The sequence below is a fragment of the Scardinius erythrophthalmus genome (assembly GCF_964197995.2).
Source record: "Scardinius erythrophthalmus genome assembly, chromosome: 9".
NCBI lineage: Eukaryota > Metazoa > Chordata > Actinopteri > Cypriniformes > Leuciscidae > Scardinius > Scardinius erythrophthalmus.
This window is the reverse complement of record NC_138229.1, coordinates 29,969,850-29,987,833: the sequence shown is the minus strand read 5'-3', so window position 1 is coordinate 29,987,833 and position 17,984 is coordinate 29,969,850. Positions and strand designations below refer to the sequence as shown.

The 17,984-nt window shown below is 37.7% G+C and overlaps 1 protein-coding gene across 3 annotated transcripts; it reads left to right on the top strand.

Moving 5' to 3' along the window:
- The first annotated feature begins 8,749 nt into the window (after positions 1-8,749).
- Positions 8,750-15,381, top strand: LOC308696036 (Krueppel-like factor 9). Of its 3 annotated transcripts, none has more exons than XM_081374377.1 (3): positions 8,750-8,847; positions 8,930-9,584; positions 13,164-13,869. In XM_081374377.1, the coding sequence occupies exons 2-3, from the start codon at positions 9,083-9,085 to the stop codon at positions 13,436-13,438; spliced, it is 777 nt and encodes a 258-aa protein (XP_081230503.1). In that variant the 5' UTR covers positions 8,750-8,847; positions 8,930-9,082; the 3' UTR covers positions 13,439-13,869. The 3 variants fall into 3 exon arrangements, with proteins under 3 accessions (XP_081230503.1, XP_081230504.1, XP_081230502.1); XM_081374378.1 differs by having other exon boundaries at positions 8,751-8,843; positions 13,164-15,381; XM_081374376.1 differs by having other exon boundaries at positions 8,785-9,584; positions 13,164-15,381.
- Positions 15,382-17,984: the final 2,603 nt, after the last annotated feature.

The following is a 17,984-nucleotide window of genomic DNA, read 5'->3' as shown; positions in this document are numbered from 1 at the left end:
CAGCATGCGCTAGTGGTGAACAAATAGCAATTTGGACTTTGGCAAAAAAAAGAGAAGGAAGCGAAAGAAGAGATTATGGACGCGGTCATGGCTAGGGAAAAAAGGCCAACTTGGCATGCCAAATTTGTAAATGGAGACTGAGGTCATTTTAGCGCCTTGTCGCGTTTATCAATTCGCATTTCATGGTGCATTTCTATTGGCTAGTCAGTGGACGTAGGTCGTAGCAGCAAACACACTGTGAGATGATCATGCTACATTTCTGACACTGTCAGACAATTATCACATAATCATCTTTGACCCTCTACCCTGTACGGCGCAAGACCACCACAGTGTAGGAGCCACAGCCACAGAAATTGCCAAGATTGGTCATCTTTCCACTGGGACATCCCAAAATCACACAATGTGTACTGGGCATAATGCATTCATATAAATGTAAATTTAACTGTGCTACTTTATATGTATCTGATTTAGAATGAGCAGACATCTGTGAGAAATATAAAGACCCAAAGACAAAAGAACTGATAAAAATAACCGGTTACGTATGAGAAATAGCCTTGTGGGCAGCGCTGTGTGTCATATGCCATAGCACAAGGCAACCCGCATTCAAGTCTCAGCTCGAACATTTCTGACACTGTCAGAAAATCACATGCAGGCTGTCTGGTCGCTAGACCGTGACAACGGACATCTTTGAGCTCTACGAGGACGTGACTATTTTACTAGTTGAAATCTCGTAATTACGTTAATTACGACATGGAGAGAATGCACCTTGATTTCAGACAGATTTCTAAAGCCAATATTTATTCAATAGTAAATTCTCGCTATATGACATAAAATGTGGGCAAAGTAGGTCAAAAATGTACATTTACACACAAACTGACTATCAACCGCAATTTTCAGACGCCATATTTATTTTTAGCTCAACTGATGGAATGGAGCGCACAGGATTGTGGGATATCATAGTCAGCGAAGGATTCATCTATGCTGCCTTCAAAGGCATCTCACGAAGGCATCTCACAATAATTGGATTCAGATGTGCCTTGTTGCCTTTCTACCTCCATATGCTGCCTGTAACAATTGTTTAATTAAGGTTTATATATATATAGTTTCCATGACAGAGTTCAAAATAAATATTTTCATTATTACTGGAGCTGCAAAGTTGCTAAGTTTCAAATAATTATTAAACAGCAAGCACAAACTATGCAAAAGCTGCAGCCCTTCGGCACACTCAGTGACCGAAATCATTCTAATATGCTGATAACTATGTTTGCATTTTTCTCAAATACATTTTCAAAAACGAGCATATGTTTGTTGTACAAAAGCTGGCCTGTACGGAACTGCGTACAGAGTGAGTTCCACTTCCTCTCTCACCTCTCTCAGCGTCTCCCTGACTCGTCCCGAGTGAGAGGTCTGGAACATGCTCAGAATGGATCTCTTGATGTTGAGGGTCCACACCTGCTCAGACTCCTGTGGGCAGAGCTTTGTGACCTTTCCCCCCTCGAGCGAGAACCGCAGGGGGGTCTTCTCCAATGACTCTCTGAGAAATCAAAACACCAGATGGACCTTCAACCTCTCAACACTCGTCCCATCCATGATGAATGCAGACTAACTCTAGTGTGTCAAGAATTATAGTCAATGGCATGACCCTCAACCGAAGTACTATGTTATTTAAAATGTTTATGTCACTCTGATTAATTCTGACACCTTGAGCCAGATATAAAATAACAGTGACTATACAATTTTTTTGTAATAATTGGATGCAAACACAGAAAAGGTTTAGTTAGAAGAGCATGAGTGAGAAACATTGAATTTACCTTGTGTTTTTCAAGCGTAGCACCGAATTGTCTCTTTTCGATGAGCTATGCTTTATTTGTATGTTCCTCAGCTATATATATAAAAATGGAATAGATTAAACATAATATATAAAAGGTATTAGTATGTGAATAATGGCTATTATTTTAACTATTATCTAAGTTTGAATCAAAAGCCCTGTGTCAGTGTCCATTAATAGTCCATAAAAGTTATATCAATATGCACTCTAAAAAATATAAATATATAACTGCCTTAACTGTCACCCCCCTTTTTGTGAATAGACATGAAAATGCACTATCCAAACTTAAACAGTTGTAATTCAAGAATGCTTTGGAATATAGATCTAAGTTCGGTCTTGTTTTAAAGAAGACACTCAGCAGAGAATTACTTTAAAAAGTGTAAAAAGTTATGGAAGTTTAAATTTACTGTAAATAAAATGTATTTTGCTAAAAAAAAATAATATTTTATATAAAATATATATTTCACTAAATAATTTGAAGTTCCTATGAGATAGCTCCTAAAAAATAGCCACCGGGTGTCACCTACATTCCATTGATTTTTTTTTATGCGTTCTCCTGTAACAAATTTAAATAAATAGTCCAAATATCACTTCTATCACAAAATATGGAACCTTGAGACTCAGGCATTTCCGACGATATGTGTTTTGTCAAGATTAGTAAAAGTTTTGATTTTAAAGTAGTTAAAATATTTTTGTAATATGAAACCTGACAACGCCCACTAGGGGAGGAGCCTGCTAAAAGAATTAAAAGTACCGTTACCATGGTAACGCAATGTCCAATTTCAAAACGGTTTTCACAGGATGATTTTTGAGTTTGTAAGCTTTCGATTGATACCTAATTCATGATGATTACTAAAATATGTGATATGAAAAAGGCGATAAAAAAGAGCGCCAAGCGTCCCACTAGCAGGACGGTGACAGTTAAGGGGTTAAAATCTCTGAAAATATCAGTTAATTGATTGTTTGAGATTGGACATACCTAAAAATCTTTTAGTAGATTCACATTACTCATAAATATTGTTTTATTAAATTGGCTTACTCAAATATTTGAGTTGCTTAACTTGTGTTTTACAGTGTACCAATTTGTCATGGTACCAAGTTATTCTGATCTACTTTTTACTTATATTTACCAAATTCATAAGGTATATTTAATTGATTTCTTGGCTTTTACTCAATATTTTTAAGTGTAAATGTAAAAAAAAAAAAAAAAAAAAAGACTACATCAGTTTAAATTTAGAGTTTGGATGACAAAATTGCATGCATAACATGACTGACATACTATAACATACCTTTAATATCATTTCTGGACATCCTGGCCGGACATCAATGTCGACAACACAGTCCAAAGCTAACTGACTGCTTCCTGATGAAGGACCTTTCCAGGCACTGGTTATCGTTGTACTGTATCTATAGGTGTGCCTTTGCCCTTTCTGCACATCTGTACACACAAGTCATATATGTGTGTGTGTGTGTGTGTGTGTGTGTGTGTGTGTGTGTGTGTGTGTGTGTGTGTGTGTGTGTGTGTGTGTGTGTGTGTGTTTATTTATACTTTAGGAATAAATTTGTCCCCAGAAGTGAGCTAAATCAGACAAAACCTCCATTTGGTGAAATCCTTACAATCCTTAAATACTGTTGTTGCAATTTTTCATTCTTAATGGATAGAAAAAAAAACCATATTCTCTTACCAGGGCAAGTAGACTTGCAAAGTTGACCTTGGTGCAGTTTGTGGCAGTCAGCTTATAAAAACATAAGCAAGTTAAAATCCATAATTGAATGCAGAATTACTAACACTTACACAAAACTTAGTAGAGAAACAATCATTTAGGCTACTTGACAATTTTATATTAGTCGAAATATTCAAAGGAGGATATTAAAGAATAGGATATTAAACACTTACCTCTGAAGAAGATAAGCAACAAAATTAAACAGAGATTTTGGCACAATAGACAAACCGGAGACATAGCCATAAGTGATTGGATTTAAAGTAATGCCACTTATAGGAAGAGACCATTACTAGGAAAGCATAACCACATAAGTGAATGGATAGATGTTGAGTTAAGCCTTTGTAAAACCCCACAGGACATTCAGAGACCAATCAGAAGACAGATGCCCACCAGGGGACCATCCAGCTAACAAAATCTCGCAGCATACCGATGGACATCTTGAACTGAGTCCCTGCCTTCTCATAACATGCTCACAGATTGTGCATGGCTTGAGCATTGAGCAAAGTTTTACCTTTGAAACGTTTAATTATCATTTTATTATTTTAATTACAATGTTTGTTAAATATATTGTGTTTAAAGGGAGCCGGACAATCTGTAAATGCTTAAATACTCTCTGTTACAAAAGTATCACGAAAAAGTGTAAACAAAATGTGTATCATGATTTATGAGTTAAACATCACTTTTTTTTGTGTACAGTTACAGTATTCAATTTTACAACCTTGCTGCTAAAAGTTAATGCTGAAAAGCTTTAAAGCCATAAATATGACTAATAAGGTTTGAACAGATAAATTAATGTAATTGTTTTTATGAATTGCATCACATTTGTGCTTTAAAATCCTCCAAAGATGTGCCTCATTCACTTCCACTGTAGTGCCTCACCACAATTTTTACCATATTTTTAAAGAAAATAAGCATGTCTTCTGCCATCTGATTAATAGTTTAAACTTTATAGCAAGTAAAAGCCCTTTAGTATAATTATAAAAACGCCCCCCTTCAGGGAGTGGGTCGTGTGTCTTTTAGCTGTGAAACCTTTACTGATTTTTACTAAAGTAAGTGAAAGAATAACTTTTACAGTTGTTCGTTTTTCGAAATAAACACTTAAGTTAAAGGATTACAAAGTAGTTAAAATAATTTTGTAATATGAAACCTGACACCACCCACTAGGGGAGGGGCAGCAAAAAGAATTTAAAGTATCGTTACCATAGTAACGCAACGTCCAATTTCAAAATGGTTTTCACAGGATGTTTTTGAGTTCGTAAGCTTTCGAATGATGAGCACTAAAATATGTGATATGAAAAAAGGTGATGAATAAAAAAGAAAACCAAGCGTACTGCTAGCAGGACGGTGACAGTTAAAGTCATAGACAGTAAAAGAAATGGACACAGCGACCCCATTGGATTCAACGGAGACAAAGTGAAGCCCATTAGAAACTTTAGGCTTGTTCGACTTCATGCAGCTCTGCGCAGACCGATCGGCGGCTGACTTGAAGCAGTGCATGCCGGTTAGAAATTTTGTCCGACTTGATCCAGCGCCGACGCCACGTGACTGTGACGTATGCCATCAAAGTACCGCGAGAGCGATTCGAGAGTAGCCGGAGAACTCAGCCAGCGCAGCTTCTCAAGAGCGGCTGCACTGGGCTTCACGAGGGCTGATGACGACACAGCTGTTCCACGATTGGCCAAATCCATTGCATGACAACGATCACATGTGTTGCGTGTTTATTCAAACACCTTTAGTTCCTCTAAAGCGCACAAATCAGTTTTTTAAAACAGTAAACACTCTTTTCATGTATTTGTGATGTTATATTGTGTCATGTTTATCAAAGTAAAACTGATTAAAAAACGTAGACTCCACTTCATTGATAGTAGCTTATGTTGAACTTTATTCTTGTTCAAACAGACGCTGTAAGAAGCAGTACATAAAGTATTGAATGAAAATGTCTCTGAAACATTATTTGGCAAATATTGCATTTATTTCACTTCAGCTGTGGTAAAGTATGCAAACACCACGTGAGCGGTCACTACGGGACCCAGAAAGTGTCCGACTTCACGTCTCCGTTTGCAGCTCCTCCCCGCCTGCACGCGGCTACTCTCGCCGATCGGATACATCCAGCCGCAGCCGATGTCGAACACACCTTATTACTTCCTGGGGGTCCAGCGTACTGCGCAGACTCAAACTGAGCTCGACGACGTAGATGTGACGTGAGCAAACCGTCTGTCTTCTAGTGGCTGTGCCAAGATCAATCTGAATCATTACCTTCCGAAACTCGCAGAGACGGAGAGCGTGAGTAGGAGCTGTCCATGATCTTGGAGCAGGAGAAACTTTTTGTAGGTGTTCTGATTAATTACTTTGTCATTTTGCCTCGACGTCCTCCCGATTGCTCGCGAGCTTCTCTTCCTGTCCATACGGTAATTTCCTACTGTGCGACAGAGAGTCGCGTGGCTGTGACGCAATCGTTAGCCTACTTTTACAAAAACTGCTTCTACAGGGCCATAACGTAAGCTACAAGGTAATGGAGCCTTTTATACATTTTCGTGTTTCTTTAGAAATAAATAATGGACAAATGGAGTCTTTAAACGCCTCAGATGTGAAGTTATTCGCTGTCAAAGTGACGCCAAAATGAATGGGAGTCAATGGGATGCTAACTGCAGGTGGGGTTCCGTTAGCCAATGGCGGCGTCCGGGGGTGCTTCAAATTAATACAAATCGCTGCACCCTTGGTTAAAGTCCGCGTGAACCGGAAGTTGCAAACAACTTTTCTCCAGTGTTGTGACGTATTTCCCAGTGAAACGAATATTGAACAGAGGGCAGGGTTTTACTCTAGCGCTCCTCCTCTCCATCTCTCACTCATAACAGACTAACGGTTTGAGGGGAGTGGTTAAGCGTTTCCCAACCCAAGCCGTCAAACCTACATCATCAGCCATTCCAGACCGGAAGTAACTTTTCAGACTTTGATTAAAGATTACGACGGCAAACAATTTTTTTTTCTGTGTATTAACTTGCACGGATTAATTTTTCACCACAAGACTAATAGTATGCTCTAACAAAGTAAATAGGGTCAATTTTGATTTCAGTTGGACTTTAAGTGGTTAAGATCTCTGAATATCACTTAATTGATTGTTTGAGATTGGACACACACACACCATGCCTAAAAATCTGTTTTTAGTGGATTCACATTACTTATTGTTTAATTAAAGTGGCTTACTCAAAAATTTGAGTTTCTTAACTTGTGTCTTACTCAGTTTTATTTGTTATGGTACCAAACATAGTTATTCTGATCAACTTAATTTTTTTTTACTTATATTTCCCAAATTCATGAGGTATATTTCATTGATTTCTCTGCTTTTACTCAATATTTTAAGTGTAAATGCAAAAATGTTTCACATAAAAAAAGGACTCTTAATGGACTGAAGCAACAATACTATGTGTATGTATGTGTATATATACAGTGTATATATATATATATATATATATATATATATAATTGGTTTTCCCCCAACAATAAAAACTGGAGTGTTGCATTTATATCATCTTACTAAGACATCATTGGGAGATGATTTTTTTTTTTTTTTTTTGACGTGTTACATTAAAAAAAAAAGAGAAGATTTTTCTGACTATTATTTCATATGCCAGGCTTTACATTGTTAAATGTCTAAATATAAGTGATAGTAAGAGTAAAGTTTAAATCTAGTCTGTTCACTGCAGACAGCTGAGGAATAGAAAGGCTTGTCCTCAACTTTGGCACCATCTTCTGGGCTAGCAGTGCAGTGAAGCACATTAATAAACAAAAGCTTGAGTGCAAGTGCAAAAGTCATTTTCCTAGTTTTTTTTTTGCAGTAAAAATCTTGAAACATTCTTTAAAAAAAATTATTCACAAGAAGCAAATAAATAGATAGATCAACATGGTGTGTGTGTGTGTGTGTGTGTGTGTGTGTGTGTGTGTGTGTGTGTGTGTGTGTGTGTGTGTGTGTGTGGGCCCCAAACCTTACATGAACACACACACACACACACACACACACACACACACACACACACACACACACACACACACACACACACACACACACACACAAACTATCTACAAAGCCTTTATTTTCACTGACCTACTAACAGTATTCCATTATTCCTTTCAATCCTCCAAAGCGCTACCTATTTTTCCACAACACATTTCACTGTATGAACTGTTGGACAAAAAAGGGAGGAGGCCATCATGCATGATTCACAGCATCTGTTGGGGCTTTCAGGTTGCCCTACTTCATCCATAGTGACTCTCTATATTTCATAATCATGGCTTTTCATGGCTTATTGCTCCTCGCTGTAATACTCTGACACCAGACTCCAGCTGGTCTTGGGAGGAACGGCTGAAGGTATTGATGAACGGGGTCTAATCTGCTGGGGTGTTCATTGTGCACTCTGATGACACTAGTTTATGGCAAGAGGGTGTTGTTTAGAAACTGTAGAAACTATTTCAAAAAGCTGAGGACCTATATTTAAGGATTAGAGTGCAACTTCATGAGAGATGAGTGAGTGTAAACAGGGCATGTCATGACCAGCCTCCATTTTACTAAACTGAAGAAGAAAAAAACAGGCCAAAATTTAATTCCATGAACTAAATCCTACTCATTTCTCCATCAGAGCTGTCTTGTCTTGAAGATTAGTCTTCAAAATGAAGAGGACACCACCTTCCACATCTTCATTTAGCCTACTACGATATGACGTCACCAAGTGATAAGAGTTCATTTGAGTAGTTGTTATTACTATTATTCATATGCACTACTCGAAGCAAACTGCACTGTGATCAGAATTTATTTTTTCCTATAATGTCGTTTGACTTGTAATTAAATGGTCTCTCTTTGCTCCACGCCCGTAGTGCGCGTCAGTTCACCACGTGATTCGGGTGCGTGTTTCTCTTTGCATGCTGACGACTGGAAGAAGATTACGAAGCCTACTACGGCAAATGTTAGTGTATAACTATTAATTAAGTCACTCTGAAGTGGCTTAGTAACCTTCCTGGTCCCGCATTATAATTAATATTTAAGAGCTCGCCATGATTCGTGTATTCGCCTGCTTAAGCCACGCCTACTTACTCACGTCTGCTTTTCAGCCAATCCGTTAAGCCTACCGGGCGAACGGCGCGTTACGTAATTAATATTCATTAGCCAAGCCTTCTCCGTAGTAGGACTCCGAAATTCGCTACCGGGGGCGTGGCGTGGGCTTTGCCGGTTTCAGCAGCAGACACAATGAAACGAGGGGCAATGTAGGACACCACGTTGGGGCTTGAAACGCAGACACGTCGGTAGCGTATTATTTTTTACTTCTTTTGGATATTTTTTTTTTTTTATCGTTCATTTAATTTGTTTTGTTTGTATTCATCATAGATAAATAGCAACGGTCGCTGCTGCTGATGAGAAAAAACAACGTGTTGAAAGTCTTTGGAGAAGAACCGCACGGGCTCAGGAAACGAGGCTCTCTCCATCAGAACTTTTGTTGTGTCGTTGCTAAACCCGGTCGCGATAAAAAAAAAAAAAAAAATGTCGTTCGCCTATTCGGATTATCTGGCCGCTGAATGTCTGGTGTCGATATCCAGCGGTCCCGTCCTCCATCGACCCACCCCGGTGTCTGGTGCGGCTCAGGCCCCTCCTCAGGGCCTTCCTGTTGGGGAGCCAGACGGGTCTAGCGAGGACAGGGAGGTGCGGGAGACGCTCCGGTTAGAGGGGGCCAATATGATGACGGTGGCGGAGATCCTCACCGACCTGCACGGCAAGTTTCGTCCCATGTCGGCCTACTCCGAAAGCAGCAACTCGTCATGCGGAGAGAGCGGCTACACCACGTTGTCTGACTCCACCACCCCGACGCCGACCATGACCCCCTCTGCCACCCCTGTCCCGGGACAGTACAATAACACTCAGCAGTTTTGGGGAGGAGGGGGTGCACCCCGGTCCCCCACCAAGCGTCACCCCTGTACTTTCGACGGGTGTGACAGGGTATATGGCAAATCATCCCACCTGAAAGCGCACATCAGGACCCACACAGGTAAGCTGAAGCACATGGGAGCGGATGGACGCTTACGCCGCAGCCATCATTACCATTAATCATACACGTAATATATCTGTGTGTACACGTAACGTTACTTTGAATATGCGCATTTATACTGTCCTTGTCATTAACTTGGATCGTATGAAATGTATACAGTTTTATAAACTGCTCATAGTGTATGTATTAGTTTTAAAATTCCCTGCTGGAAGGGTTTAACCATATTATGGGTTGTTTTATTGGAGCTCACGGTAAGAGTAACTTTTAACGGTCGGCCGTTTGTTTGTTGACTGTTGTCAGGGGCTCCCTCTGTCAACTCTCACTAACCGCTATGAATAGAGACACTAAAACGTGAATTTGTGGATAATAATGTAATTCACTTCTCGTTAGTTGAACAAAAGAGTGAAAACTCCCAACTGTGGCCTCCGAACAAAGAAAGTTTATGAACAAAGGAAGGAGCGCGTGAGGGAGGACGAGTATAGTAGTAGTATAGTGACGAACCCTGTATTTGCATATGAACAGAGCTCGATTACAGAACGCGCGCGTGCGTCCATGTTAATGCACTTTCTGTTATTTGACTAAAGCTAAACGAGGCATTTAAGCCACACCTGGCCTCTCTTCATGATGAGCTGTTCAAAACGGTCTTTACCACTTGCTCTTGTTCATGAATTTAGTTTACTGTTCAGACAAAGTGACAAAGTTTTTAAACAGAACACAAGTGCAGGACCTTGTATAGTAAGATAAACTAGTAGGCCTACAATTACTACACTAAGAAAATGCAAATACAGAAACTTTAGTACACAGAGTTAGGGTTACTTTAAAAATATTGAACTATTCCGTTACAGTTTTAAATTGCTTCATAAAGTATTTAGTAACATAATCCAAGCACCACAATATGAAAGTAATGTAATCTGATTACTTTTGGATTACCTCAAGGTCACATATGTAAATGAAGTCAAGTGAAAAGTTATATTTAGGAGAATAATTGTGCATGCACCAGTATGGTGACAGAACCAGCTGTCAAATAGAGATATCAACTGAATTCGCTGTTAATATTAATCATCCACCTACCACCTGTGATAATCTCCGATTTAAATATCTGCGCCCAATCGTCACATTACAAATATTCTAATTCTCAGTGTTAAGCGTGATGATATGGCAACACATTATTGCACTGAAGAAGGCTGCTTTTAAATGACATTTGGCTATTTAAAGTAAAAGTTCTTCTTTGGCCAAATTGCATTTCCTTAATAGCCTAAACACAGGCTTTACTCCTTCAAACTTAAAATTGTCACTGTTTCCATCACTGAAAATTCCCAAACACACACACAAGAAATTAAATGCGCTCATCCTAAGCAAAGTCTGGATATAGGCTTAATGAGTTTGTTGTAATATACAGCACTTCACAGCCATTACATATCACATACTCATCACCTGATTCGTCCTGGTTACTATTCATTAAAATAGTTAACACAGTTATTTTCTTTCCTTTTGTTTTTAATTCTCCTTTTTTAAATTTATCTCGGTTCTGTTTATTTCTCTCGGATCTGTTTTCAATGTTCAATTATTCGAGATTTTGATTTTAGGTCATATGGTCCAGCCCTACAATATAGCATTATCATCAAAATACTAATTTATTTAGTTTTAAGTGAAACCATTGTAATCCTGATTGTATTTAAATTTTTTACTAAATGTAACTATAATCTGATTTCTTTTTTTTCTTTTTTTTTTATGTAACTGTAACAAATTAGTTCCCAGATTTTTGTATCCTGATTACGTTCGCCGTAGTTATTGTTTTTGACCCATGTTAACCTAGTATTTAACAAATAAGTTTATGACGCCAACATTTTAGATACCAGGGAAATTTCACAATGGCAATTTTTATACCACAATAAAAATGTTTAAACATTATTACTGTTTAAACATTATTACTCACCAAAATTAGCATTTTGGATTGTCTTATCGATCTTGATTGGTTTAAAATCGCTTGAATTCTTAAACTGACAAAACATAAAAACACATGCAAATGATTAACTTTCGTGATGGCCTGATTGGTTCTGTCGACTGTGACCCTGGTACAGTATGCTAATGATAGCTGGTGATCAGTTACAGATTGCAAATATATGATGATAACATTTTTAGTTATTAGTAGTTTAATCTATTACATTACACAATGTAGTTAATTATTCTGACTACTTTTAATAGGAAAGTCTTGTACCATATTGAATAAAAATACAAAAAGAGAGAAGATATATACATTTTTTTGTTATTCACAACATGAAGGACATTAAACATTACATTACATAAGTGTTTCCCAGACTGGGGTTTATGAAGGAACTGCAGAGAGATAGGTAGTTTAATGAAAAGCTAATAATTCATTAAATCATAAACATGTCAAATTAAAATAAGTAAAAACAAATCAACAAATGCTAAAAAGATTAAATACTTTATTTTTGTACCTGCATGTCACTAAATCATTAATTGGAATCCGAAAACTAGGAATGTCCGAATATGTTCTGAAATTATTGACTTAATTATTAAATATTTAAGGTGAAAAGAGGTGTGTCTGACAAAAAAAAAGTTTCTGTTTACCTGCATTACGTGTATTTATGAAATGATATGGATTTGTGCATTTTAATGTGATTTAAAGCCAAAACCCCTCTAAAGACATATATACATGGTTAAATTACTGAGTGATAATTCAAATAATTATTAAAATGCATTCTTCAGGAGTTGATTAGATATGCAGTGTTGAGAAAACATGAAAAATGAAATGATTTCTGTAAATTCAGTGGTTAAGTGTTGTGTTGCCTCTCCTTTTTCATGTAATGACGGTCACTTGATTAGTGTCTGGTCTTTGTGTGCAATTTCACAAATCTAGATGACTTTCTGCATGTATTATAATAGAGTGATAGGCTTTTTTAGAAAGTAAAAAAAAAAAAAAAAAAGAATTAGGGAGAATCAATAAATTATGAATAATTTACTGACATTGTGTGAACATGTAATCAATAAAAATTTAACTGCAATCTGATTATCAATAGTGTTCGGATCATATTACAGTTTTTGAGTCATGGATCAGATCATTTTTCGATCAGCATGAAAAATAAATAATTTGAAATGGGGGGGGGGGGGTCATGAAGAAAAAATAAGAACAAAAACACTAATTACAAGCATAGATAAATACAAATTAACAAAGTTACATATAAAGAAAGGTAGTAGGCCTAAATGTAAAATAACAGTACAGTGTTCACTGTATAAATTAAATTTCGATTAATCTTTGTTAGAGCTGATTAATCTTTGATTAACATGAATGACAGACAGCAGCCAGTATCACAAGCTGCTGCAATATGCTTATGTACATTTGCAATATTTTGATTAGTTTTTTATATATCGTGCAGCCCTAGTTGCTAAAAAAACTAGTATAGTAGCTGTCTGAAGTTCATCAGTTAGTATGCTTTATATCTAGAATAGTAGATAGTGCAGGTGCCAAGCCATTGCTTACTTTATAGTGCACTTGTGTATTTTATACGGCATTAGTGTCGTCTAATGAGTTGTGGATCGTCCATGTGCTCTGTCTAGGTGAGAGGCCCTTTCCTTGCACCTGGCCCGACTGCGAAAAGAAGTTCGCCCGTTCCGACGAGCTGGCCCGACACCTGCGCACCCACACAGGCGAGAAACGCTTCCTGTGCCCACTCTGCGACAAGCGCTTCATGCGCAGCGACCACCTCATCAAGCACGCCCGCCGGCACCCCAACTTCCACCCCTCCATGATCAACCGCAAGGGTTCGGCTCAGGGATCCGCTTCGACCCAGCCCACCGCCGCCTCCTCAGAGTACGCCAGCACTGCCATGTAGACCCCTGCCTTCTGCACTGTGACCACCGTCTCTAAGTCACTGCAGCTTACTCGATCGCCGTGCATGCTGGGATCCTTTTAAGCTCAGTCCTCACTTCCACAGGCCAAAAATGAAGAACTTCACCACGTCTTCCTCCGAACCCCTTCGCCCAACCAGTGACGACCAAAACGGGCGAAGGAGACACAAACGCTCAAGCACATTCCCAAGTCACGTGATTAAACGATCACATGACCGACAAGTGATGGCGAACGCAGCACTGGTCTTAATTTGCTTGCTTTGGGTGTTCTAGATTCATCTGAAATGCCGTAATGGCCTTTTTTGGGTGCATGCAGACAAAATTGCTACCAGCAGCACAACGTTTTCCGTCGGCCATCGTCGTTGTTTCACTTGTCAGCCATGTTTTTGCAATTTCCTAAAGGATGTGTCACAGTTTAAGGGAAAGTTTACTCGTTCTTTGGTCTTTTTTTTTTACAGTCGTTCCATCTATCGTCGAAAATTTCGCACAACCTTGTTTGTCATGTCTTTTTGTATAGCCAGAACGGCCAACCCTCTCTGGTTTTTGTTGTCCACACATGCTGTACGACGCAATAACCAGGTTCAGTTGCAGAATTATCTCAAAGTATTTGTGTGTTACTCATGAATTAGTCACGCATAACACGTTTCTTAAAACTCCTTGGCTTTGCTAAACCTTGAAGTTGTGATGTCAAGTTTATCCATTCCTTATTATAACGAATTATATTCTTGACCGCCTTTGAAACCAAACAACGTTATCGATTGAACCCGAAACGGCCAGTGAGTTTCTTCCGGGTAGGAACACTGCCTGCAATGCCGCATTTCCACATAGCTTTCCCTACTGAAAATTGTACTAAGTTATTGTCATCTTAATTTCCTTTTGTTTTCTATTAGTAGTATAAGCATGGCAACTGAAATAATAGGGTTTTTTTATTGTTAATTTTATTAGACCATGCATTTAATATTATTATTATTATTATTATTATTTTCCACTTGGAGGAACTCTTTTGTTTGGCCATGTAATGTTGATACATGTAGCAATGTGTTTAATAGTAATGTGGATATGTGTAGATAAATATCTATGCTTGCAGCTTCAATGGTAAAGATGTTATATGAACTACTAGAAGTAATACACCTTATATTAGGGGTGACAGTACACGCTTGAATAGAATAGTGCTGCTTGTGTGCGAATGTGTGCGCGTCACGTTCGTGTGTGTGTGTGTGTATTCACGCGGGAGAGCCCGGGAAACGATCTCTCTCCAAAACTGTCCCGCCTGCGGACCTATTACAACTATCTCAGAGAACAAAAGAAAAAAAAACACATCAGGAAACTCAGAAAGCCTTAATATACTTGTTTTGCACCATTGTTTACTGTCGGATATTTTCTACAGGTATGCCGTCAGGCGTCGTTCTTCTCGACTAAAGAAATACACATGCAATATTGCACTTTTTTTCTTACTGGTATTGTCAATAATGCTAGTCGTCTGCTAGTGTGATGGGGTTCACTGCATAAATGTTACTGCATAGTGCTCAACTAAACGAACACTGTGGAAGGGGATAAAAACCTGTCACGATAAATCGATACATTTGTCTTGTTGCGCACCTTCGTCTGAGTGCTTAAACCAGTGTGAGGGAAAAATGGACTTGATTTTTGTGGACTTTTCACTTTCGTTTTTGTGTTTTGCTTTACATTTTGGAGTGTAATGGATGCAAAAGCTCTGAACTCAGTTGGTCTGGTATCAAAACTACAGTTTTTTTTTTAAATGGTTCATCATACCGTTCTTCTAATCATGCAATATTCAGAGTGCTTTGAGGTTTACTGCTGGCCAGTAACTTGAAGCAGGATGACAACTGACAACTTAACAAACCAAACCAGAATAGCATTGAAGACTGTGTTTGTTCTGTAGCTAATTAAAGTATGTATTCGTCACAATGCTTGTATGTTTGGCCGGGTTTTTCTTGTTTTTTATGTCGTCTTTTAGTAGCAGTTCTCCTGTAGTGAGTCGTCTGGATCTGTCGACCGTTGACGACATCAATGGTTCACTGTGTTGGGGCTGCGGTGGGCTTTGTATGTGATCCTCGACAGACTGAGACCATTGTGATCACGTCTTTGGACTTTCACTCACAATGCCCTCTTTTAGCAGTCCGGATTCAACTTTGCATTTGATATCCCTCCCATTATACTCGACACATTTGCAGCTAGTACTCTGGACAGCCATCACAAACCACTGGATCAAATCTGATTTAAAAAAAAATTTATTTGTGTTTTGTGGTCTTTAATTTCAGTTACTATCTTTTGTATTTAGTTTGATGTACTGGAAAGTCTTGTTTCTTATGCTTTTGTATTGGTTGATGTACTGTAGATGTCTATAGTATGCAGAACATAGCTTTCTAGATGGTTTAGGGCAGAACCCAGATAGCTTAGCAATCGTTTAGCGGGGAAAACACGTATTCTGTAGTTCCTTCGGGAAAAATGCTGCAACTTTAGCTGTGTTAGAGCAAGGCATCCGATTTCTGCGTGTCAAACTAAGATGTGTGTGAGCGCGGCTGCTTTTAATCACGACGCTAGATTGAGAATATGTAGATTGACGACTTTATTTTAAGAACTGCTTTGTTGCTTGGCGTACAATCTAGATCTTGTCCATCAGTTTTGACACACTAAAATGATTATGCACTGATTGGCAGATTGTCTGTAGCGATCACACTAAAAGGATGTCTAATGAGGTCTACTAAGGTCTCAGTCTACAGCCATGTCTCATATCGGTGGACCGATGGGTTTTGTTAATACAAAAGCCTCCATGTATCTCCTCAGGTGATAAAAACGTAATGCTGAAAACCTCTGTCCTTCACGAGTAGGACCTAATGTTAAACGTTCTTTTCATTCGCTTTGTTTTGCAATTCTCTGCCATTTTATTTATTACATGCTTTTGTTTTGGTGTGCTTTAAAATATCTTTTTTTTTTTTTTTTTTTTACAGTACTTATTTTATGGTATGAGACTTGACTAATTATTTGATTTGATTGATTCATTGTTTGCCTCCAACAAAAACAAACCAACAAAAAATACCCTCCAGTGCTTTTTAAATAATAAATAAATGGATTAAGAATTATTTTGTGTTTTGGTGTTTATTTTTATATATATATACATATATATATAATATGAAAATACTGAGACGTGACTGTGATTGTAAAATAGTTTTCTTTAGCTCATCATATGTCCTCAAATACATACTGGACACAAAAATGGTCATTACATTTTTCAGAGAGATGAGAGACATGAAATATGTGAAATACAGTGTGACAATACTTCATCTAAAACATTTTTCAAATTCTTGCATAACCTAATTGATTGAAAAACATTCTTGTTTAAAACAATATTATATAATATATAAATCCTGCCATCAGTATAAAAATTTAAGTTAAAAGTAACAAAATATTATTTTTCTTAGTAAAATTTCTAAGTATTTGGTTTGTTGCGATATTAAACTATAATAACAGTAACTATAATAACTATATTTTCGACAGCATGTTTGAAGAACGATCCAAAGAATATCGAACCATCTGTTCGAAGAGTTCACAAGATCAATGTAACAAAATTGCTTATTTAATTAGAATACTTGAAATAGTGCATAATCTGAAATGCTTAATTCTAATGTTAAGTTTTCGTTGTTTAACAATTTTCACAATATAAAAAAAAGAAAAATTAAAGTTTGGTCTCATACATTTGAACCCCACGGTTTATATAACTGTTTGGCAAGAGTTCTTCAACTGTAAGCCTTATTGATGGAGTATGTAGCTTTTCATTTAATAAACAATCATGTAGGAAGACTCATCATGGCCATATTGCAGGATCACAATGTCAAGATTCATCAAGCTCAAATTATGAAAGAATGGTTGGGAGGAGCATGAAGATTCATTTTCACACACAAGTCCAGACCTTAAATTAATTGAAAGTTTTTGGGATGTGTTAGAGGAGACTTTACAGAGTGCTGGACTCTTGCATTGCCAATACAAGACCTTGACCAAAAATGTATGCGCCTCTTCAAACATCCCAACATTTATTTCCATCAAGAAGTGCATACATTTTTGGTCAAGATCTTGTATTGACAATGCAAGAGTCCAGATACTCAGCAAAGTCATGACACACACATTTTTCATAAACCTAAACCTTTTTAGAAGCACATTCATGAAAAAAAAATCCAGAATTTTACGAGTAATTTTCACTTAACACTTAAAGTTTATTTTATCACCACTTTCACCTGTATTTTGTATTGAATCTGGTCTTGTTGTACCGGTTCAATATTTCTCACAGCTTTCATTAGTGTGTTAATAATTGGTACACATGATTGTACATCTGTGTCAGTATCATTCCCACAATCCAAATTTGACTCTTAATCCACATTATCAAGATGCATGTTTTTTCTTTGTGCTGTAATCTGACATTTGACATGTCGGTAACACTTTATTATACAGTGTCCTTATTACATATGTTACATATACTTACTATAGTAATAACAATAAATTATGCATAGTTAC